Source organism: Thalassophryne amazonica, chromosome 3 (genome assembly GCF_902500255.1).
Source record: "Thalassophryne amazonica chromosome 3, fThaAma1.1, whole genome shotgun sequence".
NCBI classification, from domain to species: domain Eukaryota; kingdom Metazoa; phylum Chordata; class Actinopteri; order Batrachoidiformes; family Batrachoididae; genus Thalassophryne; species Thalassophryne amazonica.
In genome coordinates, this window is record NC_047105.1 from 104,269,023 (window position 1) to 104,296,531 (window position 27,509).

At 41.0% G+C, this 27,509-nt stretch overlaps 1 protein-coding gene across 1 annotated transcript in view; it reads left to right on the forward strand.

Moving 5' to 3' along the window:
* dnah1 (dynein, axonemal, heavy chain 1) overlaps positions 1 to 27,509 on the forward strand; it is a 194,400-nt gene that overhangs the window by 92,665 nt on the left and 74,226 nt on the right. Inside the window, 13 exon segments of the mRNA XM_034167607.1 lie at positions 145 to 303; positions 6,723 to 6,821; positions 6,915 to 7,055; positions 8,392 to 8,552; positions 8,647 to 8,804; positions 18,244 to 18,417; positions 18,721 to 18,893; positions 20,553 to 20,783; positions 22,960 to 23,156; positions 23,424 to 23,559; positions 25,420 to 25,628; positions 25,762 to 25,933; positions 27,209 to 27,400. Coding sequence (XP_034023498.1) covers positions 145 to 303; positions 6,723 to 6,821; positions 6,915 to 7,055; positions 8,392 to 8,552; positions 8,647 to 8,804; positions 18,244 to 18,417; positions 18,721 to 18,893; positions 20,553 to 20,783; positions 22,960 to 23,156; positions 23,424 to 23,559; positions 25,420 to 25,628; positions 25,762 to 25,933; positions 27,209 to 27,400 — 2,202 coding nt within the window.

Genomic DNA, 27,509 nt, shown 5'->3' on the forward strand with positions numbered 1-27,509 from the left:
AGCAACCAGTTATAAATGCAGTACTAGGTTGTGTCATTTTTTTCAGCAGAATCTGGCACAAAATCTGTAATGTTATTCATGTTAGAAAGACTTTCATTGATTGTACCGTGTTCAGCTGCTCTTTATTGTTTGTTTGGTTTTCAGAATGAAATTGCACTACCTCAGAAGAAAGTGGCCCTTCTGAAGGAACTGATTGAGCCCTGGTTCTTTTTCTCTCTGGTGTGGAGTGCAGGAGCCACAGGAGATGCAGCCAGCTTCCAGCGCTTCAGTGCCTGGCTCAGAAACAAGATGGCAGAGGAGAAAGTCAGAGCAAATTCCCAGTTTTAATGATCCCAGTAACCAGTGGTGGGCCCAGCTAACGTAAAAGCTACTATTGATAACCCCTAACCCGCGAACTGAATTTTGGAGGTGATCTGGATACGGATTGGCAGATATCAGAAATCTCTGATTGCTCTTATTTTCTGAATTCAGCTTAGGCTTGAGTGTGTGTGTGTGTGTGTGTGTGTGGGTGGGGGGGGGCAGGCAGACCTGAAACAAAAAACTGCTTACATTTTTATATGATGATGGTTTAGCATGTCAAGATCAGATGATGATCAAGATGTACCCAAATTAAATTAAACTAGTTTCCAGTCATCATACAATTACAGAAATTATTAAAGAAGTCCAATATTGGCCCTGAGGTCCATTGGTGTCTGTGCTTATCTCCGGATTCCATAGTGTCAAGGGGATGAGCGTCTATGATGTCCCCTGGAGGGGACACCAGTCCAGCGCAGGTTACTGAGGCCAATACCCATTTACAGCTTGGTGGACTGATACAGTGTTGATTAAGAGTCTTGTCCAAAGACACAGATAGGGAGCCTAAGCGAGATTGAAACCCAGGTCTTCATATTGGCAGACCTGCTCCTTATCCACTCATATACCTGCTCTATAAAGTATTAAATGAATAAATAATATTAAGAAATTAAAGTACACGGAAAATAATTAATTTAGTTAATGCATTTACTCCTCCTGCTCTGCCATCTACTCGCAATGTGTCAATTTTGATTATTGGATTGGTGTATAACTGCTGATAGGTGGAAGCATGTATGATTTAGGGATTACAAATGTTTCTGACGATTAAACATCATGTAAAAACAATGTTAGCTGACTTAAAGTTAGCAGAACTAAATTTAGTAAAAGCTAATTGTTCCGCTAATAGATTTTATTGTTAGCTGGAAAGCTACTCCAGTAATGAAAATGTTATCTTCGCTAATTAGCCATTAGCTGATTAGCTGACCTGGGCCCACCGCTGCAAATAACAAATTGCTTTCAATGTGTTGTTAAATTGATGGTGTTATTTTTTATTTTTTTTTTTATACTTGTTTTTTATTGGTTTTCATAAATTATAACAAACAATACAAAATACACAGAACAATTGGTCAGTTGTCATCAATATACATTGTCCATTTTTCCCAAAAGTCTTTGTGTTTAGCTTCTTGCGACCTTAAAATAAAAGTACGTCTTTCCATACTGTGAATTTCTTCAACAATGTCCATCCAGTTTTTAACTGTGGGGGGTTCTTGTTTGTACCATTTGCGTGTGATGGCTTTTTTTGCTGCTGCCAACAAAATTTTAAATAAGTATACATCTTTTTTCTGAATCCCTGCTCCCATTACATACCCAAAGTATAATGTCAGTATTGTTCTTGGTATACTGTACCCAAATACCTTTTCAATTTCACTACCAACATCTTCCCAAAATTGGGACAAGTTTTGACACTGCCAGAAGATGTGTGCATGTCCCACATCCTGCTCTCCACACTTTCTCCAGCAGGGTTGGTGCAAGGATATTGATGCCTTTTTTATCTTTGGTGTAATAAAATATCTGACTAAATTTTTTCCAACAGTAAATTTTCCAATTTCTTGAGCTAGTTGTAGTTACTTGAGATTTGCAAATATTATACCACGTCATTACTTATGTCCTCCTGCAACTCCTTTACCCATTTATCTCTAATATACAGTGTTGATGTTCTCCTATTAACTATCAATCCTTTATACAACTTTGATATGACTTTACTACTTTTGTTTTTATATGCATCATTTAATATTTGTGTAATTGCATTCATTTCACATGGGATGTTTGGCTTTACTTCTTTTAAATAATAGTCCCGTACCTGAAGATACATATAGAAATCTCGAGATGCTAAATCAAATTCTTTCTGTAGTGTTTGAAACCTTTCAATTTGGCCTTTTTTAAGAAATGTATTTAGAATGTTTAATCCTTTAATTGCCCATTCCTTGAATTTAGAATTCATACTGCCTGGTTTAAAGTTTAAGTCAAAAGCTATCCAGCTAAATACTTTAATTTCTTCCTCTATTTTGCATTTCTTTACTAATTTAAACCAAACCTCCAAGGTGAATCTAGTAATAGAGTCCAACTCATTTTCTCTTTCCTTAAACATCTTATTTGCTATCATAGCTTGTACATGGTCTACATTGCCCATTTCTATTTGTTTCCACTTTGTCATGTAGTTTGAATCACACCAGACCATGATATGTTTGAGCTGTGCTGCATAGAAATATTCTTCTAAATTGGACAGTGCCAATCCACCCTCATCTTTAGGAATTTGAAGTGTTGAGAATTTAATTCTAGGTTTGGCCCCATTCCAAATGAATCTAGAGATTTTTCTGTCCCACTCTACGAATTGATTGCTTGGTATTGGCACTGGCAGAGATTGAAATAAATATAAAATTCTAGGCAGCACATTCATCTTGATCGTTTCAATTCTAGATTGTAAATCTAGCAAATGAATGTTCCATCTCACCATGTCTTGGTATATTTGTGCATTTAAAGATCTATAGTTAATTTCATACAACTTGGTAAGGTTGTTGGTGATTTGAATTCCCAAGTATTTCATTGACTTTTTATTCCACTTGAATTTATATTGCTGTTTCATAGATGGAGAGGGGCTATAATTAATGGGGAGCACTTGAGTTTTATCAATATTCATCTTATAACCTGAGAGGTGACCATAATAGCTTAATAAATCCATTAGCTTAGGTAAACATTTGTCTGGTTGTTTTAAATATATTAACACATCATCTGCAAACAATCCAATTTTGTTTTCTATATCTCTAATTTTTATTCCTTCTATTTCTTGCTCTTGTCTAATTGCCTGAGCCAAGGGCTCAATATAAATGGCAAACAGGGTTGGAGACAGGCAGCAACGCTGCCTCGCTGATCTTTCTAATCTAATCCAATTTGTGAGGCTACCATTTATCTTGCTTTTGGGTTTTGATATAATGTTTTAACACAGTTGATTGCTTGTGAGTTAAGCCCAAACCTTTCTAAACAGAGATAGAGGAATCGCCAACTAACAGAATCGAAGGCCTTTTCTGCATCCAAACTTAAAAGGACAGCACTTTCGTTTGTTTTTTGTATTTCTTCTATTATATGTAGTGTCCTTCTGACATTGTCTTGAGTTTGGCGCCCTCTAATGAAGCCTGATTGATCTTCATCTATAATTTCTGAAATGAATGATTGGAATCTATTTGAGATTATTGATGTGTATATCTTATAATCACAGTTCAAAATTGATATTGGTCTTTACCCTCCTTATGAATGACAGTAATTACAGCCTCTCTCCATGATGGTGGCAGTGTACCATTCTTCAGAGTTTGATTAAAGGATGCAAGTAACATAGCTCTTTCTTAAAAAATCCTATACCATTCAATAGGATATCCATCTGTTCCTGGAGTTTTGCTTGAGTTCATTCTTTTTATTGAATATTCTAGTTCTTTCTCTGTAATCTGTGCACATAATATTGAGTTTTGTTCTTCTCCTATATTTGGGAGGTCTAATTATTTAAAAATGTTTTAATTGTTTCATCTTCTGCTGATTCAGGTTGAGAGTACAGGTTTGAATAATAGTCTTCAAATGCCTTTTCAATTTCCTCTGGTTTATACATTAATGTTTTGTGTACAGGGTCTCTGATTTTATTTATAGTATTTAGTTGTTGTTTGTTTCTTAATCGCCTGGCAAGAGATTTAGTTAATTTAGGGCCTCCTTCATAGTATGTTTGCTTTAAAAATCAAATTTTCTTTTCTGCTTCTTCTGATAATATTTTATCTATTTTCATCCTTGCTTCTTTAACCTTGTTCAGGGACTCCAGATCCTTGTTTTTCTTATGTAATTGTTCTGATATTTCCAATTCTTCTGTAACCATCTGGAATTCCTGAATTCCTTTTTTGTTGTTGTATGAGGAGTAAGAAATTAGTTTGCCTCTTATTACTGCCTTCATAGCATCCCACACCATTGTGGGATCTGTCTCTCCATTATCATTTTCTTTTTGATAGGCATTTATTTGATTTTTTATATCCTGCACTAATTGCTGGTTGTTTAGCAAACCAATATTAACCTCCAGTTTGTAACCTTAGGTTTCCTATTGAGATCCAGTGTAATTTCAAGGAACAGTGATCTGATAGATCAGCTGTCCCTATCTGACATTCTACAACCCGAAGTCGATCTTCTATGTTCATAAAAAAGTAATCTATTCTTGTGTGGGCTGAGTGTGGAGTAGAATAAAATGTACATATAATCCCTCTCTAAAGGGTGACATTCTCTCAAAACATCCATCACTCCCAATTCAGTTAGTGTTACATTAATGTATCTAGACAAATATGTTTTACTTTTCTTTTTAGTACTATTAGAGTCGAGAAAAGGATTTAGGACTATGTTCCAGTCTCCTGCACAGATTAGAATTCCTTCCGTTTCTTGTGTAATATTATCAAAGACAGATTTATAAAAAGATTTATCAGATTCTGGTGGGGCATAAATATTTAATAATGTGACCATTTAATCTTCCAATTTTCCCCTGATCAGAATGTATCTCCATCTTTATCTTTAATTTCCTTTAAACCCTCAAATTTTAAATGATTAGAAATTAGGATCGCTACCCCCTCTTTTTTTTTCCTCCTTTAAATGAACTATAGAATGTATTTTAAAACCCATATTTTGTAAACTTTTGGTGCTCCTGTCTGTCAAGTGAGTTTCCTGTAAGTAAATTTCTCAGCTTTTTTCTTTTTAAGCTTTGTAAGAACCTTGCCCCCTTTTTATTGGATTATTTAAAACCGTTCACATTTAGTGACATGAACCTTACAGTATCAAGACGTATTATAACTAAGATAATAACTCTGAAGACAGTCTGACCTAACCAAACACAATGAACTCTAGAACTGTAGAACACTTAATGAAAAAATGAAAAGGATCTATCCGATATCCTGTGGAACCACTAATTGGTCCCAAAGTCCCATTGGTAGGAGAGGGGTAAAGCCTCCTGAAAAAGAAGGGCCCCTCAGTAGATGTAGGTGTTGACTCGAAGAGTCCTCCTTCCAATCTACCCAAGTCCAACATAACTTGTATTTTGCTTCTTGCCAGTTCTTTATCCCCCCCCCCCCCCAAAAAAAAGATAATCTGTTATTTATAATCAGTTATCTCCCTTTAATTACTTTTCCGCCTTATTTCCGAAACTCCTGTAGTCTCTCCCTCGCTCTTTGGCCCGCACTGCTCGGTGTGTCAGACGCTGTAGAGGTGCGCGTTCAGGGAAAAGCCTGTTGAATGCATCTCTCCATCGCGTCTTCCTTCTGCTCCGCGCTTCTAGTCGTCACCTCGAGCCCTCTTCTCTGCATCTCCCCCGCTGCCTCTCCCGGACTGCCGTATGTCTTGGGACCGTCGTGCCAGTGGATTTTGATGTTGGTCAATGGTCTGGAACTTAACTCCATTTTCCTTTAGTACCTTCTTTATCCCTCCATAAGCTTTGCGCTTTTGCACCACATCGTAGGCATAGTCATGGTCAAAAAATATTGGCTTTCCATTTATTTTAACACGTTTCTGCCAAGCTTTCTTGAGGACCAGTTCTTTTGTGTCAAACTGAAGGAAGTTTACGATAATGGACCTGGGCGTTGCTCCATGGTCGGGTCTCCCAGCCCCAGTCCGGTGCGCACGTTGTATCATGAGTCTTGTCTCTGCGGGGAGATCCAGCTCTCTGTGCAACAGGTCCTCCACAAAGTGTATAACCGAGTCCCCTTCGGAAAGTTCCGGAACTCCAAAAATGCGCACATTATTTCTGCGGCTCCTTCCTTCTAAATTTGTCAGCTTAGCTTTCAATATTTTCTGCTCTTTAAGAACCATAAGCAGAGCATCTTTTACTTCCATGTTCCGATCTTCCACTTCACTTATGCGCATTTGTGCTTCGTTTAATGTCTCCCGTTGGTCTTGCAACTCTGTATTAGTGTCGTCAATTCTCTTGTTTATGTCCATCTTAAATGTTTCAAACTCCCTCTTGAAGTCAGCCTTAACTTCATCTTTGAGAGTCAAAAATCCATCTTTTATTTCTTTTCGTAGTTCCACAATTTGCATGGTCAGTCCAGGTATCCCCTCTCGTGGCTCCGAGGTGTTAGCCGTTAGCATGCTAGCTTCGGAAGCGATTGGATTTTCTTCCATTTCTGCATTTTATTGAGTTTTATTTCGGGTGTTTCGGGTGTTTCGAGTCTTTCGCTTCTCACGTTTGTCACCCCCACTCATCACACTCTTTGATGTATGTATTCAGGCTTCTTAGTTGTTTTGTGGGGTATAATTACTTCTCCTGGCAAGAGCTCTGATTTAAGCTGCCATTCCCTCGCTGTCCAACCGGAAGTCCGATGGTGTTATTTTAACAGATTTTTTTTTTTTTTTTTGTCTTTCAGATTCACTTATGCTTTCCTGAAGAGGGGCTGGTATATGACTACATGCTTGATGATGCAGGAATTATTGACTTTGAAAATGAAGATGACAATCAACGAAAAGTAAATGGATGATTTGCAAACCGCACGCATGCAGTCAAGATTGGACGCCTTTTTTTTACTTAAACTATTCATTTCTTTTGTTCTGTATTTTAGATCAAGTGGGTCCACTGGATGAACTGTGCACCAAATTTTACAATCACTCCAGAGACAAAATACGCTGACATCATTGTTCCCACTGTTGACACAGTGAGGATGTCTTTCTTGATGGATATGCTGTTGACAAATAAGAAACCTGTAAGGTTTGATCTTGAAACATCTGTCTATACGAGCATACGTATTCGTACATAGAGTATTACTGTAGAGTGTATCTCTGCTGGTAACGGCATAGGGCTTGTACAGTAAAAATCTTTGTGAGTGGATGGAGCCTACTTTATGTAAGCAATAACCCAAAAATAATAACTGCTTTGATCTTGTAACTGATCAAATTAAAAGACCAGATCATGAGGATGAAGGGATTAGACGGTGGTTAACTTTGATGCACCAGCTCAACTGAATGAACAACTTAGTTTTTCCCATATAATATCCCATAGACGTTTCCTCCACTTGCTGGATGGTTAAGATTCGGTATGACGGATAGATTACAGAAAACAGCTGTTGATCAATTTACATGTAGTTTGTTTGCTTGGCATGTAGTCTGCTTGTCAATGGGTTCATTGTTAGTAAATGGACAACCAGCCAGGGCCTGCACAATTAGTGTGGAGAAATACGGGGCAATATATACAACAGAACAGGGAAGTAAAACGAGTTAAAGAACGAATCAACCTGGTCTCATGGCAAGTCGTGATTCAGCAGCACGAAATATACATTAATCTATTAGTTTGTGATATTATGACGGAAAACGCCTCATTTTCGTCACGGCAGCAGGAATTCATTCTAATTCATCCCGTGATGGCTGCACGACATTAAAAGTGAAGCGGGGGGGGGGGGGGGGGGGGGCATCGGGGGGTGGTTATGATTAGGGTGGGGGGAAAGAGTAACATTAGGTTATGGTTAAGGTTTGGGTTGGGTTGAGGGTAGCAGTAGGGTTAGGAATAGTCAGTTCAAAAACACCCCGTCACGAAAATTTGACTCATTTCATCACAGGAGCACGAAAAAAAAAACCTGGGACTGGGATGAATGAATAGAAGGTGTGGCTGGGGATCATATAAGTACTTTTTGTCTGTACTGCAAATTTGTGATAAAAACTTGAAACACTGTACCAGAATATTTATAATTCTTTGCAACTCCTGAGTTTTGGAACATTATTCTGGAGTGCACATCAAAAAGAAGACATCATGTACTGTGAAGTTGAGTGAATAAACGGCTACAGTCAGCACACAGTCTGTATGTATGTCTGTGTGTGCACTAACATCTATTTTGCTTTTTTAAATTTTATTTTATCTTTTAAAGGCAAAACCTTCAGCATAAGTCACTTTAAACTCTGACTCTATGACATCACATTATGTGTAGAACAGAAATCCTTTTGATCTACACTTATTCCATTGAATAATATTTTTCTCTCTGTGTGTGTGTGTGTGCGTGTGTGTGTGTGTGCGTGCGTGCGTGCATGCCTATGGTGTGCACACATCAGGTGCTGTGTATTGGTCCAACTGGCACTGGCAAGACTATGACCATTTCAGACAAACTACTGAAAAACATGTCTGATGAATATATCACACACTTCCTAGTGTTCTCTGCCCGTACCTCAGCTAATCAGACTCAAGATTATATAGACAGTAAACTGGACAGCAGGTAACACATTGTTAAACTACACATACCATATTACAATATTATATTAATATTACAGCAAATTATAAGATACAATTTCATTGTACGTGTGTTTCAGGCGAAAGGGGGTATTTGGGCCTCCATTTGGAAAGAACTTCATCTTCTTCATTGATGATCTAAACATGCCCATGTTAGAGACCTACGGTGCCCAGCCTCCTATTGAGCTGCTGAGACAGTGGATGGACCATGGAGGCTGGTATGACAGGACGCAAATAGGTGAGCGCACTATAACTCCTGCATTGAAGAGACAGTACACGGCCTTCTTTTAGTGCTTAGCCTTCTTCTCACTTTTGTCAACAGGTGTTTCCTTTTATATTACTAATCGTAGAATCTCTCTTGTTATAGTGACACCACATTAGAGTACAGTACGGATAGTGGTACTTGCTTAATGCTATTTTAACAATGGTGGGCTTTTTCAGAACATGTTGTGCAGTGACGATACAGTGATAGTGACAGTGCTCTCTGACCAATCAGTATTCTGCAGTGTTCAGTGTTACCTTTTGGTATCACATCACTTTCTTGGACCCATGATGGGTGATGATACCAAAACAGGGCCAGTTACCAGGTGCTTGGTAACAGGTTTTGCTGATGGAGAAAAACAAATCTAGTACAGTCAAGGTTCTGTAAAGTACCTCTGGTTGTTACTTTATGATGTATGAAAGTCTATATTATAATAGCCAAGTGGCCTCTGTGTGCGTGCGTGCATGAGTGTGGCTTTGATCACGCAAAAACTGAGGAGAGCTGACATTTGTCGCTTGGTATGCTTATGTATTTTGGGTCAAGGATGAACACTGTGAAGACCGAAAGTTGATAGGACAATTATTTTTGGGAGAAAATGAACAATTATAGCTAACCATTAAACAATGGACATTGTGCTGCAATACACCATGGGAGTACGGGTTTTGGGGTTTTAAATGTTGTTATTGTGGTTCATGTTTAACAGTGTTGTAGTTTTATTGATTTATTGTGTTTTGTAGTTGAATGGTTTAGTCAGTTAGTTAAGGTCTCATGTAGCCGTTACCATGAGTGAGAAGTGTATTGCCTTTGATGTCTTCTGCCACCGTCTCTATTTCTGCCTGTCTAAAATTAGAAGCACCTGCATGCGGCGTAATGCGGAAAAGACAAAACACTATGAGTGCATGTGTGTGTGTAACTTTGATCACAGAGAAACTGTGGAGAGCTGACATTTGCTGTTTGATGTGCTTATGTATTCTGGATCAAGGATGAATGCTGCCAAAATGAAACTGATAGGACCAATATTTTTGGAGAAATTATGGATATTAACTAACAACACTGAACAATGGATGTTGCTAACTACATTCTGGATTCACACACCAGTCCAGCAGTTGGGCAGGGGGTAAGGGATCTAAAGTGAGTGTGCAGTGAGTGATTTTATTTAGTAAGTTCAATGTAAGTATATAATATAATTGTAAATATGTTAAAAATACATGAATGATGCAGGAAAGTGAAAACACTTATTTCCATTGTGGTCCATTTAAAAATCAAATGACAAAACAGAAGTTAAAAAATATATAATAATAATAGTGTGTATATGATAACAAGAACCTAAACATTTTGTAAATACATTAAGACAGTAATTAGGGTTGAGTTCGTCTTCTAAAAAATGTTGAGGTCTAAGGTTCAAAAACATTCTGGACTCACACACCATTCCAACTCATTATACAAGCTTTGCTTAATTTATTACGTCAACTACCCATTTTATAAACACTGCCCAATCTAGAGCCCATGGATCCCCACGGGCAACATGCCAGTTTATTTTTAACACTACACACAGAAAAATATTGATGCTAACTGTAACCAAAAAGGTTCTTCAGCGTGATGCCACTGAAGAACCATCTTAGGTTCCAAAAATAACCTTTTAGCAAGAGGTTCTTTAAAGAACCATTTACCCCTTCACATATAACATGAAACTAGGCAAAAGAAGCAGAAACTGGCTGAAAATCTGCAAACAACAAAACGAAATGGGAAACCACGAAACATTCCACCTGCTATCGGGAGGGACACACTGTCGGACAAGCGTGCACGATACTATGGTGACGGTTTCATGCACGCTCGTGCTTGTGTGCACGAACACAGTGCGAGCACATGGAAAGTCACTCACACAAAAACACCACAATTTATAATGCTTAATTACTGTTATAAAGAGCGGCCTTAGCCTCCACCTGGACATAGCAATGAAACGACGTGGATTACTGTTCTTCCTTTTATGTTTTACATTAATTACCTGATGTGCTCATCAAATGAAGACATCAGCTGGGCTCTCGTCTCATGAAGAGCCGGCTACCGTGTCATGAACACATTAGTCGGCATGTTGTGTCCAGCGCGCAGTGATCCGCTGGTGACTGCGTTGCAAATGTGATATGTGTTTTAATTATTACAATGAGGGGAAATCTTGCAGATACACGTGCCGCATGGTGGCGTCCCGTGAGGTGATTTTCTACATGGCATGATATTCGCCAGCGTTGCGGTGCACTGATGCGGTGGTCAGCTGACAGGCGATATGTGTTTTAACTTGTTTCCACGTGAGGACAGCAAGCTGACGTTCGCACCCCACAGTAAAGTTATGTGAGGTCATATTCTACAAGCCACTACAGGTGTTCTCCAGCTGAGACTTGCGAGCACAGATATCTGAACAGCTGCCAGTTGCAAGGACATGCCCACCTTTGTCTGTGGATGTTGTCAGCTCACAGAAAAAAAGGCTCACTTTTTGTTCCTTTGTTCTGTGATTTTCATTTTATGTCTATATTTGTATGTCTGATGTGTGTGTTTTTAATTTAACACCTTGCGTTCATGGTCAGGTCCAGCTGACAGTCCAGCTGTATATCCACAGTGAAGCGTATGAGCAAAGCGATCACCCATGAATGAGTTCACGCCTTTACCCTTATATTTTAAAATTTAATCTCCACTCTTTCTCTCTGTCATGTAAACTACAATTTACGTGGTGAAAGTGACATCAGCCTGCCTACCTGGCCGGCTTCAGACCATACCGTGCACTCAGACGCTGGCTGGCCCTCATGTGATGAGGGTATGAGCACCCACCCACACATGTGCATTGCGTGTTCACCAGCTGAGTTGCAGTACACATCGGTCAGCTGTTCCAGCAGCGCACCGTGCTGGACAGCGACGGGCCTCCGCGACCCTCAGCCACAGCTAACAATGTTGGATTCATGGTGTGTGTGTGGGGGGGGACAACACACTCCACAAGCCATGTGTGTTGGTGGGGTGATGATGACGACACACTCCACAAGCCATTTGTGTGTGTGGGTGGGGAGTTTGGCACAGTCACACCCATGTGTTGCTAGGTTACGCCACACTCGTGTTGCACTTAGACAGTTTTCACAGACAGCTCGAATATGGTCATCTGCTCTCTACTCTTATGCCAGGAGCGCGAATAGCTCCGCCTTTTCTAAGTGTCCAGAAAGTGGTGTCGGATGTTTGTGTGTGGCACCTGGAATTTGGGCGACACCTGCCTAGAGGGGGGTCGAATCTTGACCCACTTTTCTTTAATTACTTTTTAAGATTCTGACAAAAGCTGTTTTTATTCACTTGTACAGCTTATGTTGCTCTGTGCATACCTGAGCCCATCAGATCTCAGAAGTGATGCAGAATTGGTCCTGATTAGTAGTTGGTTGGGAGACCACTTGGGAAGACTGGGAGCTACATGTGTTTCTCCATGTACAACTAATGTTGGGTCAGGAAGGGTATCCAGCATAAAACTTGTACCATATCCTAATGTTCTTTTCTACTGGATCCACTGTGGTGACCCTGAGACATTGTGAGCAGCCCAAAGACAGACAAAACATTTGGTTTCGTGACTTATGTTTCTCTTCTTGTGCACTGATTCCCTAAAAGCAGACGGTCACAGTGTGGATGCTGAATAGGCACAAAAGCCGCTAATGGCCAATGTCAACGGCTGCAGACGTGCCAACCGTATGTGGCTTACTTAGCCAACTTGGGCCATTTAGCTTTAACTGGAGTCTCACAAGAAGTCATGGTGAAACACCACATTAGGCACATCATTCGTAAATGTGTTGCCAAAATCCATTTACACTCTAAAAAATTAAACACTGTTTCAACAAGAAAAAGTGATGTAACAATTTGCATAGATTTTTTAAAGTTATTTCAACTTAACTAGAGAAGTCTTCTGGCATTAACTCAGTTGTAAGTTGAAATAACTTAAAAAATCTATGCAAATTGTTATAGTCCAGCAGCTTAACTCCAATATGTATAAGAATCGTTCAGTTTGTGATAAAAGCATGAAATTTGGTACACATATAGCCAAAGGCATATCGAAAAGATTTGGAAATGGAGGCATCATGAATTTTCAACATGGTTGGTTTCTGGTGGCTATTTTTCAAAATGGCCGCCAGAAACAGCAGTTTTCTTATGAGTGATGGATATAATGTGACATTGTACACAGAATTCGATTAATTAATTACCATAAGTGCTTGCTAATGTGTTTTTTTGGATTAGACATTTTCATTAAAAATTCAAAATGGTCACCATTGTTTCCAGACTGGTTAGATATGGATAAACTCTGTGTCGAATTATACATTTTTCGTGATGCATAAATTGAATTAGCAAATGTATAATTTCTGAGAAGCTTTGTTCTATCTCACAAGACATATATTAAGTGAAGCCAAATCTAGAGTCTATCACAAGGAAGACTATTCACACTCACCTTCACAGAAGCAGAGGGCAGTGCATTGTAACTGAGCTTTTTTGCACTTGCAATGCCCAACACAACCCTTCTTACATTTGCAAGAGACAAGTTCATAACTGGACTGGCCTGCATCTGGTAGGCATGTCCAGAAGGGTTCATAGTCTCCCTCAGATGTCTTTGACCAACCCCATTTGTACGGTGAAGGTAGTTCTGGTGTTGACACCAGCACTTGACCCCACACGTGACCTCCTTGGTATACTGCTCTCTTGACATACTCTTCCAGGACAGCCTTGGTCAGAGGGATTGATTCTGCATTGTGCGTCTTGGCGAATAACTTCCTTCTTGCCGTATCTATTTCTGTGCAAGTGCTGGTTCGGTCATAGAGTAGGACCATTAAATGGTTTTGCCTCACCAAACATGTGACGGCGGACTATCTGTGCAGCACGTGCAATGTGCATAGCATCTTCGTTGTTATCCTGCTCACAGGCTTTGACAAGAGCAGTGCCGATGTCATCTTCAAAGGCCATCAGGACATCTCTTCCCTTCATGTAAGCTTGCATATCTGGGAACTCAGCAAGAAGTTTCTCTTTCAGCCGTGTAGAGTTAATTCTGCTCTCAACCTCAACTCCTAACTGTTCCATTCGTGACTTGTAGAGTTGGGAAAGTTCCACTAGTTTGAATACCGGTGCTGACCCATCATGTCTGGTCTCCTCGATGTAAAGCACCAACTCAGCAAAAACAACACCAGAGGTTGATGCTGCATGTCCCTTGCTATTACCTTCAAGACCTTCCAGGTTAACCTTTCTGGCACAATTATAGAGACCTGCTAGGCATCTGGAGTGATACTTAGCTTCAATTGCCACCATGTCCCCAGCACTAAGTCGTCCAAGTAATTCTGTGTCTTGAAGCGAGGTTGCAGCAGCACTCACCCGATTGTCTATATGTTGCAGCCTCATGAAGGTCTTCATTACCAGCAGGCTGTCTACAGAAGAAACAGATGTCCTGTCTCATTTCAGGAGTCCGACTTGGTTGGGATCTTCTGAGTTTGGATTCTGACTGTTGATCAGGACTTTCACTGCATGCTCGCTTTTTTGCCCTTTTCAGCATGGTTTCATTGTACTACAGCCTGCATGTATGATGGTATTGAGCTTTCTTCACAACCATGGCTGCTTCAATACCATGACCCTCATCCAGTCTTCCAATAGGAAATGTTGAAGGGAGCTGGCCAAGTTCATTGAACTGGATTAAATGCTCTGCAAGTGAAGTATATCCACTCCCCTTGTCTTCTCGCTTAGACTGCAAAGGACATCTCAATGCCTCTGTTGTGTGATCTTGGCAAATAATACAGAGCTTCCAGTCAGTCTTGGCTGCACAAGAAGTTGATGGTCCTTGACCATCAAAATTCACAAGTTGTAATTTCTTTGACATTTTCTCAAAAAAAAAAAAAATGTTTGCAGTAAAGGCCGAGGGTTTATCCTTTTACCACCGTTTACTACCAGGGACAACAGTAACACATTTGTGTATGGGATACAACTAGGTTCGGACAAGAAAATTGCCCTACACCTAGCCCGATCGTTCATCCAATGTCATTTCATTCCTGTGCGATCTGTACACCATCCGGGTAACAATATGAAAGTCATATAAAGCCCCATTACCCTTGGCTCGGCTCTCCTGCGCTGGCACATCCTGTCCATTCAGGTGTGGCTGTCTAACTACATCTAAATTAATAAACTATTAAGTAGATGTGGGGCTAACATTAGATAGCATTTAGGAAACTAAACTACACTACCACTAAACTATCACCACAACCAGCACATTACAGAAAATATGGCATTATTAAGACTAGAGGAGTGTATTTAGCTGGCACTGAACCACATGTGAGTTTCACAGCAGTGGTGTCGCCAGTGTGCCCTGGCTGTGCTTTGACATCCACACTATTACATTTCCATTCATTGAATGGTTCAGGTTCTTGCACATATGGGGATTTTTACTTTATTGATCAACATTTTAATTCCAATAAAATGTATAATAGCTCTATTTACATGCAATTATACATTTTATTGTGGGCCATATGGCTGCCATTTTGAGAGAAACAGTGGTCATGTTCAGTTGTGAGGTAGAAGGATGCTTCTGGCCAATTTTAAGTTCAGAATTTGAATTCTGCATCATAAACGATGACTGATTTGACACCGAGATCATACATATCAGACTGTCATACAAGTGACGGCTGCCATCTTGGGAAATGGCGGACATCTTGAATATGAAATGACAACTTTTCAATTATCCTATAGACATTTACCAAGTACAATATATGGTAAATATGTCTAAAATATCATATTATGTCCGTCACTCATAAGAAAACAGGCGTTGCTGGTGGCCATTTTGAAAAATGGCTGCCATGGGCGCCATGTTGAAAATTCATAATGCCTCCATATCCACATCTTTTCGGTATGCCTTTGGCTATATGTGTACCAAATTTCATGCTTTTATCACAAACTGATCAATTGTTTTGGTTGTCTGCTGCACTATTACATAATTTTTTATTATTGAGACAGCAGTTCCTTTTTTAGATTTTTCCTATTTTGTCATATCCTGCCTTAAGTCAAACAAACTAGAAGGGCATTCTGTTGTATTTGGGTCGGCTTCAAAATTAATGGGATTTTTATTATTTATTTATTCATTTATTTATTTACAAAATCTGGATTGATATCTGGATCCTCACCAAATCTCACCCATTCTTAGATAATAGAATTCCACGTATGCTTATTTTTTGTTTGTTTTCAAAAATGTGTGCAATATACTTTGAGAAATTCACAAAAATGTTGAAAAAAACAAATTTTACATTGTTAAAAAAATTCCTTGAGTTATTCACACATTTAACTTTGATGTTATGTATTAGCTCAGAGTTGTGCTTGGGACTCCGACGAGGGCGGTCGCATCTCCTCCACTCTCCCTTAGTATGTTTTGTCTGTGAGGCTGCCAGCCCTGCTCCTCTGGAAAATGGCAAAATGGATCTGATCTAGTGGTCTCTGAACGCAGTTGATACTATTTTTTCCACAAGACACTCGGGAGCGGAGGACCTGACCTGTCCTGCCGGGACACATGTGGCGGGTTACGTGATGGACAGCTGGAGGTGGCAAGTCATGTGCCTGTACACGTTGTCTGTGGAGAACATTGAAGATGTTTACTTATTTGGAGCTGTGGTGACTAGGTTTCTGCTGTGTGGAGCGGTCACAGCACTGGTCTACCGGAAAATTAAGAAGGTGGAAGCGGCATTAATCGGCCCGTCCAGGCTGCCCCACATGATTGATTCGATTGGAAGGGCAATGTCAGCTCAGTCAGCGGGTGTCAACCGCACATTGGAATCCATCTCGGGGAGAATGGCTGCACTGGAAAACTGCTTTGATCGTCTGTAAGACCACATCTCTCCTCTATTCAGATGTATTGGGAGCCACTCTGAAGTTTCAGACTGTGGAATCTGCCAGGCATCTGTTAATCTGGATATCTATTTGGTTTCCAAATACCAGCTGTCCTTCAAGGCTGCTGGGATAAAATCCTCCCCCCGAGGAACACTCCTGATAGCCTCGCTCCTTGTCCCCCCCCCCCCTCGTCCCCCCCTCCTCCCTCCCTTCCCAGTCCTGAGATGTTGACTGTGGGACCTTGAGACTCTGGTGGACTGATTCAGGACTGGGATCCCCCTCAGGATGGACAGATAAGGCCTGTCGATGGCACCTCACGCGGCCTTCCGGGCTGTCTGTCTGGACACTGGACCACTCTCTGCCCCTCCCTCCCTGCGGCAGGCCTCGTCCTCTCTCAAGCTGGTCTTGGCGGCGCGACTTACAGTTGCAGCGGCCTTCACCCACTTTACCTCAATTTGGATGACGGACTGCTTCAAGTTTAGTGCACATAAACAATGTCAAATGTATATGTGTTGTCTTTAATTTTGATGTGTGCCATTATTACAGTAAACAAGTAGTAATTGTGGATTAATTGCTGTATCTTGTCTGAGGTAATTGGAGTGTAAACATAATTGCCCTTTTTTGGGATCAATAAAGTTGTCTGAAGTCTGAAGTCTATAGTTTTAAATTTAGTGCCAAACAAAGAGATTTGTTTTTCATGGTTCCGCTCAGCATGCTAACACATCCATTAAAGCTGGAATATCGGCAGTCTTCAATAGATAAAATATAGTCTGAAGTTTAATATATAAACTACATCATATTTAGAACCCATTAAATTTTTGGGGGAATTTTTAATTTGTGGGAACATACATAATTTGAGGGAAATCCATAGCGTATTTCGCCCCAGCGAACGTCAAAACCTGCAGACAAATTCAAGCCGGAAGTGACTTAGTAACTCAGATAATCAGATAATAACAGACTCAGATAATAACCATAACTGTACACCGTCAGACACCAGTCACCAGGCAACTCACCTGTCCAAAAGCAGCTCTGCAAAATCCTTGTGAGTTCGATCGCCAGTCTTCTGTCGCAGTTGCTCCCAACAATCTCTTTGGTTCCCAGTGTTCACCGTCGTTGATCTTCTCTTTTTCTCTCCCTCCAAATGACGTATATTCTTCGCAGTTTCTGTGTATATCGCCGGTCTTCTTCGCTTTCTTCCACTTCTACTGTCTCTCAACTCCATCTGGCCTTCTTCAGTTTTAAATTTCTATCCCAGCATGCAGCGCAGCTAGCGGTGAACCCCCCCCCCCACATGACCAGTGACGTCACCCCGATGGCGTCCTGGCTTTCGAATTTTTGGCACGTGCCAATAATTCAGAATTTGCTTCGATACGGACAAATTTTAATCATGTTCAGACTAATATTTTGGGAATCCTTTATATTCACACTAATGAACAAAATTACTTTGGTCCCCATCAAAATTCTAACAATCGTCTCAATTTCAATAAGCTTCCTGGCACTCCAGCTTTAAATTCACTTCATTCACTTCGCTTATGTTTCACTTATTGTTCAGGGGCATTCAGATCCATCGAAGGCATCAATTTTGCCTGTGCCATGGGGCCCCCAGGTGGGGGCCGCAATCCCGTCACCCAGCGCTTCACACGCCACTTCAACTTCCTGTCCTTCACTGAAATGGAAGATAGCAGCAAGAAAAAGATTTTCTCCACCATCCTCAGCAGTTGGATGGGTGAGTTAGTGCTGCTTGTTTGTTTAAATCCGGTTGTCCAAAAGTGTTGATTGTTAGAAATAAAGTGTACTTTACATTAATGAAAGCAGAAATGACATCTGAATGATCTTTGGAAATATGAATAAAAAGAAACAGTTACTGTGACAGAGAAAGTGAAGAAGGAGTAAAAATATTTAACACTCATCATCAGTTAATATGTAATAGCTGCTATTTAGTGGTTTAGTTGCTTGTTAAGGGAGGTGACCTCCAGGAGCACAGGTGTGACCACTGGTCTAACCTGAACACTTCTCTTCCTCTCTTCAGGACCAGGGGTTCAGGAACTTAATGAGTCTATTGTAGCTGCCTCTCTCAAAGTCTACTCAACCACTACCTCCCAACTCCTCCCAACTCCAGCCAAATCCCATTACACTTTCAACCTCAGAGACCTTGCTAAGGTTTTCCAAGGAATCCTCATGGCTGATTCTACAATGATACAGGTGCTCAGACTCATCAAAGTCAAACCTGTTGTTATCAGGTTATTATTATAAAACAAAGTGCAGTAAAATTCTTGAATAGTGCCCAATCCATTTCAATGTATACGAGGTCTGTCAGAAAAGTATCGGACCTTTTTATTTTTTTCAAAAACCGTGTTGGTCTCACGGAACGGCTTTGAGATGGCTTTCAGACGGCTGTCGGTGGGTTTTCAGTCGTGAAAACCTACCGACATCCACAGAGAAATTGTGGATGAGCCTGGACATGCCAGAACATGTCCTGTGAGGCTTCATCACGGCGTTGCTTTGCGCCATGCGGCTCCACCGCGATGCGCAGAATTCCTCCGCTCATCTTTCCATGACAAAAACTCCTGTAACAGTGGAATGTGCCATTCATTTCCAAACTGGACGCTGTGTTTTATCCGGGACGTCCTCTGACTAGCACAGGAATTGCGGAAGACGTGGACATCAGTACTTTTTCAGCACATTGAGACAGACGTGCGGAGGAATTCCGCGCGTCACGGTGGAGCCGCATGGCGCAAAGTAACGCCGTGATGAAGCCTCACAGGACATGTTCTGGCATGTCCAGGCTCATCCACAATTTCTCGGTTAGTCACATGACTGAAAACCCACCGACAGCCGTCTGAAAGCCATCTCAAAGCTGTCCTGTGAGACCAACACGGAGGTGGTTTTGTCCCGCGCCATGAACGGCACGGTGGCGCATCCGTCCGCTTTTCTTTCCATGAAAAAAACTCCTTTAACAGTGGAATGTGCCGAAAAAGTGCTGATGTCCACGCCTTCTGCCTTTTTATGAAAGTCAGACGACGTCCCGGATCAACAAAGCCTTCACGTTGGAAATGATCTGGTTGATTCAGCCTGTCGATCAGCGTTCGGAGCGCGGCGAGATCTCAGCAGCTGTGGGTGGTCTTTAAACCGGCTGGAGCACTTCTTAATGTGTGTAATCCCCATAAAATCGTCCCTGAAAGCCAACAGAATTTTCCGAATGGTGTCTACCTGGAGGTCTCTCACAGTTTCTGGAAAAAATTGATGCAGCAAAGCTCCAAATCATTCAGACATTTATTCGCAATAAAAATCCGACGAGAGGGGTGGACCACTGCTCACACAAAGCCTGCTCACAGGCGAATGACGCAACCGACAGGCGTGAAAAAAACTCACGCATGTGCACGAAGGTTCAAGCTTGGCTGGTGCAACCACACGTGATTCAAATCCATATGGTTTTTGAAAAAAATAAAAAGGTCCGATACTTTTCTGACAGACCTCCTATTAATTAAACATTTATTTGGGATTCATGCAGTTTGATTTGATTTGATTTGATTTGCTACAGAAGGTCAGTGTGAATCAGATATGCTTTAAATTTCATGTTTATGTAAAAGTAGTAACTGAAAAATGCTGGCTGTAATAATTTATTGTTGCTAGATTGTTTCAAATTGCAATAAAATAAATATAAGGTTGTGGGAACACTGGAAAAGCTATTTCAGGGGCAATGCCATTTTGGGGGGGGGGGTTAATTTATCATGCAAGTCATACTGCTAACGAATTCTGTCAGCCTCATTTGCTCAACTGTTTATACCGGTTCCCTTGATTACCCGGTTGAATGTAACAGTTGAATTATTTCACAATAAGGTTAACTGTTTTCACTTTTAGAGCAAAATCCAGCTGCTGCAGCTTTGGTACCACGAAAACTGCAGAGTTTTTCAGGATCGTCTAGTGAGTGCGGAGGACAGAGATTGGTTCAAGAGACTTCTAAAGGACTGCTTTCAAAGTTTTGGATGTAGCTTTCAGGAGGTTCTACCCTGCCAACCTGTTTTGTATGGTGATTTCATGAACCCCAGCGCTTACAACATTGTCTACACATTCATAGATGACAAAGAAAAGGTGAGATTTTGTGTTCAAAATGTGGGAGCTTTGATGTGGCTACTTTTCCAAAAGCAACTGGCTTGTTAGCATCCTTTAAAAATAGTTGTTTTTCCCTGTAGTGAATCAGTCTAGTGGCATTCTAGTCAACAAGTGGATTCAAAGTCATGCTTGATATTGCAATTTAGGTGACCACTGAGTCAGATGGACAGCTGTAGTTACACAAACTTTGTGATGTGCAGCACTGAGCCTTGAGGCAACTTTGCTGTGATTTGGCACTATATAAATGAAAATAAATTGAAATTGAAATTGAAATTACTGAGATGCTGGGTGGAGGATAGAGCCCTAAAACCTAAAAAGTAGTATGCAGAATACTATTGAAATTTTATGGAGAGATAGTCTTTAGATTAGATCAAGAAAGAATTGAGCAAACTAAACTAACTAGACTAAAACCATCCAAAATCTAAGCAAATTAATATGGTCTGAATGATTAAAATCACTTCCATCTGCAAAGTTGTTTGTCTCAGTTTGGGTTCCCACCATTCTTTGTGCTTCAACCCTCTTCTTTACAGCTGACTGAATCATGTCATCCATTTACTATGAAAAAGAGATTAAAATAGAAATATAAAAATAGAGAGATCCAACCTAGTGCAAAAGAAGTAATTGGGAAACACCACATTTAGCGCTTTGACCACAGGTCTATGTCTAGCCATTGTCAAGAGCCCTAGGAAACAGTTTGTTGGAGAGCAAATCCTTTGCCATTTGGTCAGTTGACAACACACTCTACTAAGTGAACTACAGCCACCCTTTTAGTGTGGGGATATTTTGACAAGTTGGTGAAAGCAGGGTAGGCAAGAAAAACATCTGAAAACAACTGATTTAACAAAATCAATGTGTTTTGCTGTCATCCTGTATGACTTGATTATTACCTCCACCAAGGAGATAATATTTTGGGGGCTGTTTGTCTGACTTGTAGCAGAATTATGCAAAAACCGCTAAATGGATTTTCCTGAAAAGTGGCAAAAAGGTTTGGTATGGGCCAAGCAAGAAACCTTTGTCATTTGGAGTGGCTACAATTGAGGGCAGATTTCCTCAGCATTGCAATATATGATATTTTTGTAAATTTCTCAAGAAATAATAAATCTTTTTTAAACAAAACATGCATGTGTACAGTGCTACCTATCTCGCAGTGTTAAAGCAAAGGTGGGGAAGAGGGGGGTGGTGGAAATTATTGGATAAATTATATGATACACCTCTTTTGTTGTGTGGGCCGCTGAAGAGGAGGTACTGCTGGCCCACCACCACCAGAGGGCACCCTGCCTGGAGTGCGGGCTCCAGGCACAAGAGGGCGCTGCCGCCTCACAAGAGCAGCCGGGGTGACAGCTGTCACTCATCACCTGTGACAGCTGTCACCACTCATCTGATCTGCATCGGTATATCAGCAAGACGTCATCTCCACCTCTTTGCCGAGATATCGTTCTACCTGAAAGGTAATATCCTCAGCCTGACTGCTTGATAGAAGCCCTTTTTTTTGTGCTTTTTGTGAGTGATAACAGACTTTTTCTCCAACGAGAGGTGGAGGTAGCTTCCCTGCCGTGCAGATTGCTGGGTGCAGACGCACCCACGTTTAATTGTGTTTTTGTTCCTCGCCAGCAGTACCAGGTCCGACACGTGGAGGCAGTGGCCACCTGGGAGTTCGGGACTTGGCGGCTCCAGTATTCCCGGGGTCTGGTGGCGGAGGAAATCGTGTGGTTCCGGTTCTGCTTTGGACAGACGTCTCCTATCTTCGAGCCTGCCCACACGACACCTTGTAATTTGACCGCTGATCTATTGTGTAATCTGTTGTGTTTGTTGTGCACGTTCGCAACAGTAAAGTGTTGTTATTTGACCTATTCCATTGTCCGTTCATTTGCGCCCCCTGTTGTGGGTCCGTGTACTTACACTTTCCCAACATCTTTAATTAGATCCACTGTAAAAATGAATGGTTTCTCCCTTGGCCTGAACACCCCATTCTTTTTTCCAAGTTTCAAGAAAATCAGTTTAGTAGTTTTTGTGTAATCCCCCTAAGTTCATACTTAAATAGTTAATAGTTAATGATATATGAGTGAAGTGTTGGTGGAGGTGTGTGCTCTCAGAACACTCTCTAGTTGTAATCCTGTGACATATTGTGTATCATCTTATTACTTATATTCTGCAGTTGGTGAAGGTGATGCAGGAGTACATGGACGACTATAACCAGGTCAGCACAGTCAAGATGAAACTGGTGCTTTTCATGGATGCCATTGAGCATGTGTGTCGTATCAGCCGTATTCTGCGCCAGCCCATGGGCAATGCTCTGCTGCTTGGAGTTGGTGGCAGTGGCCGACAGTCACTTACTAAACTGGCTTCATACATGTGAGATACTTCATCATCTCTCAAAGACAAGACACACTTTTGGTTTCTCCAGTTATTTATTTATTTATTTTTAATAAAACATGCAGGTGGGTTTGCCTGTGCAGCAGATGCAAAACAGTATGCTTTGAATTACCGTCTAGCTTTTTTAAAGCATACATGTTGTTCAGTTAGATGTTCTCAGTACATTAAAGTTTGTTTGTATTAATTGGCCTGGCTCCAGTTTTTAATGATGTTTTCACCTTGTCCTTGTAATTTGTCCCATTACAGGTCAAAATATGAGTGCTTTCAGATTGAGCTGTCTAAAAATTATGGCCCCACAGAATGGAGAGAAGATATTAAAAGCATCATGTTGAAAGCTGGCCTTCAGAATGTGCAAATCACCTTCCTCTTTGTGGACACACAGGTATACAGCAGGCCTCATTTTACCATGCATGTGTGTGTGTACATATATCAACCCAGTCTCACGGCAAGTCGTGATTCAGCAGCAGGAAATATACATTAATCTATTGGTTTGTGATATTGTGGCTTAGTGGTTAGCACTGTTGCCTCGCAGCGAGAAGGTTGTGGGTTCAATTCCCGTGGCCTTTCTGTGTGTAGTTTGCATGTTCTCCCCATGTTTGCGTGGGTTTCCTCCGGGTGCTCCGGTTTCCTCCCACATCCAAAGATATGCGGGTTAGGTGGATTGGAATCTTTAAAATTGTCCATAGGTGTGTCTGTGTTTTTGTCTATTTGTGGCCCTGCAACAGACTGGCGTCCTGTCCTTGGTGTACCCCACCTCACGCTCTATGACTGCTGGGATAGGCTCCAGCGACCCTTAATTGGACTAAGCGGTAGAAGATGACTGACATATATAAAGAGAAGAAATGGTTTGAGAGAGGGGTGAAGGTGGCACTGTATGTGAAACAGTTGAAACCCAGTCTTAACCGGGGAGGGGGTCTGAGTACGCTTTCTCCCCTGTTTACAATGGGGTACTCAGGTCAAAGCAGTTTCAGTCTTTTCTTCATGGCAATGAGTCATTTGCGTCATCAGGAGAGGCGTCAGTCCCATCGGTAGGAGGGACAGCTTCCCTGTCATTAGGAGGGTGCTAACTAGAGCACAATAGGTGCTAATTAAAGCAATTGTTTAGTCACTAGCCAATAGCAGTCTGCATCTCGGTAGGAGGGTCTGGTTAGGTTTAAAACTCCAGCTTTTGTGGCTTCTGTTTGTTCTTCTCTTCAAGGGTCAGACAGAAGTCAGACTACCAGAGCAAGAATTTTAGCTGAGGAAGCTTCTGCGATTTGAAGCGAAACGTCCTCGCATCAAGCAACCCAGTCCAGTCGAAGATTCAAACTTCTCTACTATTATATATGAGATATAGACACCCTGCGATAGACTGCCATCCTGGCTCCAGACCCCCCATCCCTCATGGCCTTTAATTACAGTAAGCCAATATAGAAAATGAATGGATAAGAAATAGACTGTGTCCCAATTCAAGGGCTGTAGCCTTCGATGGTTGCACTCCACAAATATCTGGCCTTCTGAGACCAGACAGGATAAACCAACCATGCTGAAATGAGATGGTCTAGCCCACGGAGCATTCTGTGATTGCATAATTAGCATAATCCTGCCCCTACCCCCCCCCCCACCCGTTGCCAAGCAACCTTGACAGCTGCATATGGCAAGCTAGTGTAGAGCGCGTAATCCGTAGTTGAACCATTTTGTCATAAAAAAAAAAAAAGAATCGCACAATGACTCCTGATTGTTTGGGCCATGAAGGACACACTTGTTTTATCCTTTGTTTTTTGGGGGGAAAAGGTTGCAATCATTGGCTGGATTCCAAGGAGCCTTCAAAATTGGACAGCCAAACATGCCACTTTGACACATACAGTCAATGAATGCAGCCCTAGAAGGATACAACTCCTGAATTGGAACCCAGCCATATTCTACATATTTACAGGAAGGAAGGACGGAAGGAAGAGAGGAGAGGAGTCACAGCATTGGCAAAGAGACTAGATATGTTGTCGGGCTTAGGGGAGTGCCAGAGTGACCGAGCTGGAGGTGGCAGAGGTGAACATACTGTGATTTTCTTTGAGCAGAAGGACAGCACAGGTAGTGAAGGTTTGGAAAGAGGTGAGACTGAGGTGGTTTGAAGACACACAGAGGTGGGAGCCAGGGTGTATTGGGAGAAGTGAAGAGAAGAGAAAGGCCAAAGATGATGATGTGTAATGTGTGTCCACTAAACATGGCACACTGTATTTAATATTACCATTTAATTAATCCCCAGATCAAGAATGAATCATTTCTTGAAGATATCAACAACATGTTAAACTCTGGAGATGTTCCCAACCTGTATGCATCAGACGAGCAGGATCGCATCCTAACTACTATGATGCCAGTGGTTCAGTCCCTGGGCCAGCAGCCAAACAAAGCCAACCTTATGGCTGCCTACATCAGGAGGGTCCGTAGCAACATCCATATTGTGCTTTGCATGAGGTCAGTGTCTATGCCACTACAAAAATTTTATTTTCATTTGATCAGAAACATTCAGATTTTTTTGTGATTTCCTTCAGCTCCTTTCTACCTTTCCTCATCAACTTTATGCCATTCTTCATTTCTTCATTTATAGTCCAATCGGTGAGGTGTTTCGTTCAAGACTGAGGCAATTTCCCTCACTGGTAACATGCTGCACAATAAACTGGTTCAGCAACTGGCCAGAGGAGGCGCTGCAGGCTGTTGCTTCATCATTTCTTAGTGAACTCACAGAACTAGAAGTCAGTCCATCAGCCATGAAGGGACTGGTGAGGATTATCACTGTCTGTCATTAAACTTAATTCACATAAATATTTTAATATTAGATTTCTCAAGCAACAAAGAATGTACACTCAATAAAATTAGAAATGCAACACTATGAAATGAAGCAAAACATCTAAGATTTTTTTCTGTGCACACCTAAGACTTGCTCAGATTTTCTTCAAAAATGATTATTTATTAAAATACATGTTAGTCAACACTTCACCTTTGCCAAGATAATCCATCCACCTGGTAGGTGTGGCACATCAAGATCCTGATTTTACAGCATGATTATCAAACAGGTGTACCTTGGACTGGTCACAATTAAAGGCCACTCTAAAATGTGCAGTTTGATCAGACAACATAAAGCCACAGATGTCACAACTTTTGAGTTGACTGCACATTTTAGAGTGGCCAATTGTTGTGATAGCTTTAGGCACATCTCAGGCACATGAAAAATGAGAGTGCAAACGAGAGTGTTGCATGAATTATTTTTGTTTGGGTGTATTTATTTACAATTGGAAGAACATTCATTACAGTAAGGAAGTATTTGATAAGATGTGAAAATGTTGGTGTGGGACTTAGCAGCAAGAATAATTGTGATCATCCACATGCTTTATTAAGGTCAGAGCTGTGTAACCAATACTATTCAAATAAACATTTTAAGCAAAGCACGGTAATTTTGCTTATGTTACTTATTCCATTATCCTTAAATTCAGTGGCACTTTACATTATAAATATTCAACAACAGAGAACAGCAAGAACAAAAATTACAGAAAATGCAAAGCAGATGAGTATTCTTGCTCATGGAGCCGGAAAGGAAACTTTTCAAAGTCAAGTATGTGAACCACAATGACACACGTGCACAAATGTATCTCTCACACACAGCATCTTCAAAAAGTACAGTCAGAGTGATCTGGAAAAAAAAACTGCCCACAGCTGAAGATAAGTGTCAACACCTTTTCCTGAACTCAGTCATAAATAACTAGTTCAGAGGTGACAAAATCTCCTATGCAACCCTCAACTAAATAATTTATTCCTACATTTAAAGATATAGTATATTATCCAGAAAGAAATGAATGGCAGACACTATTCACTGCAGGTTGACTTGGGACAGGTTCCAGAAACTAAGATTGCTACCAGCAAATGTTTTCAGCAGTAACTTGGGTTGTTGGTATTTGTGACACATTGCACAAAAGGCAGCAGAACACATTCATGAAAAATGTAAAGCCTTGTAATAATTGGTTTAATCACAGTTCCTTCTCGAACCATTCTGTCTCCAGACCTTGATGTGTGTGAAGATCCACCAGACAGTAGCCAGGAAGTGTGAACAGTACCTGGCTGAGTTTTCTCGACACAACTATGTCACACCCAAAAGCTACCTGGAACTGCTAAAAATCTTCTCAGATCTTATTGGGCGCAAAAAACAAGAGTTGTGCAGTGCACGGAAGAGAATGAAAACCGGTCTGGACAAGGCAAGGCAAATCATAGAAACAGAAATTCATAATAATATGCTTTCGTTTGGTTGTCACGTCATCCGTAATCTATGCTCATCTGATTTCTTGGTACTCTTGTTTAAAAACA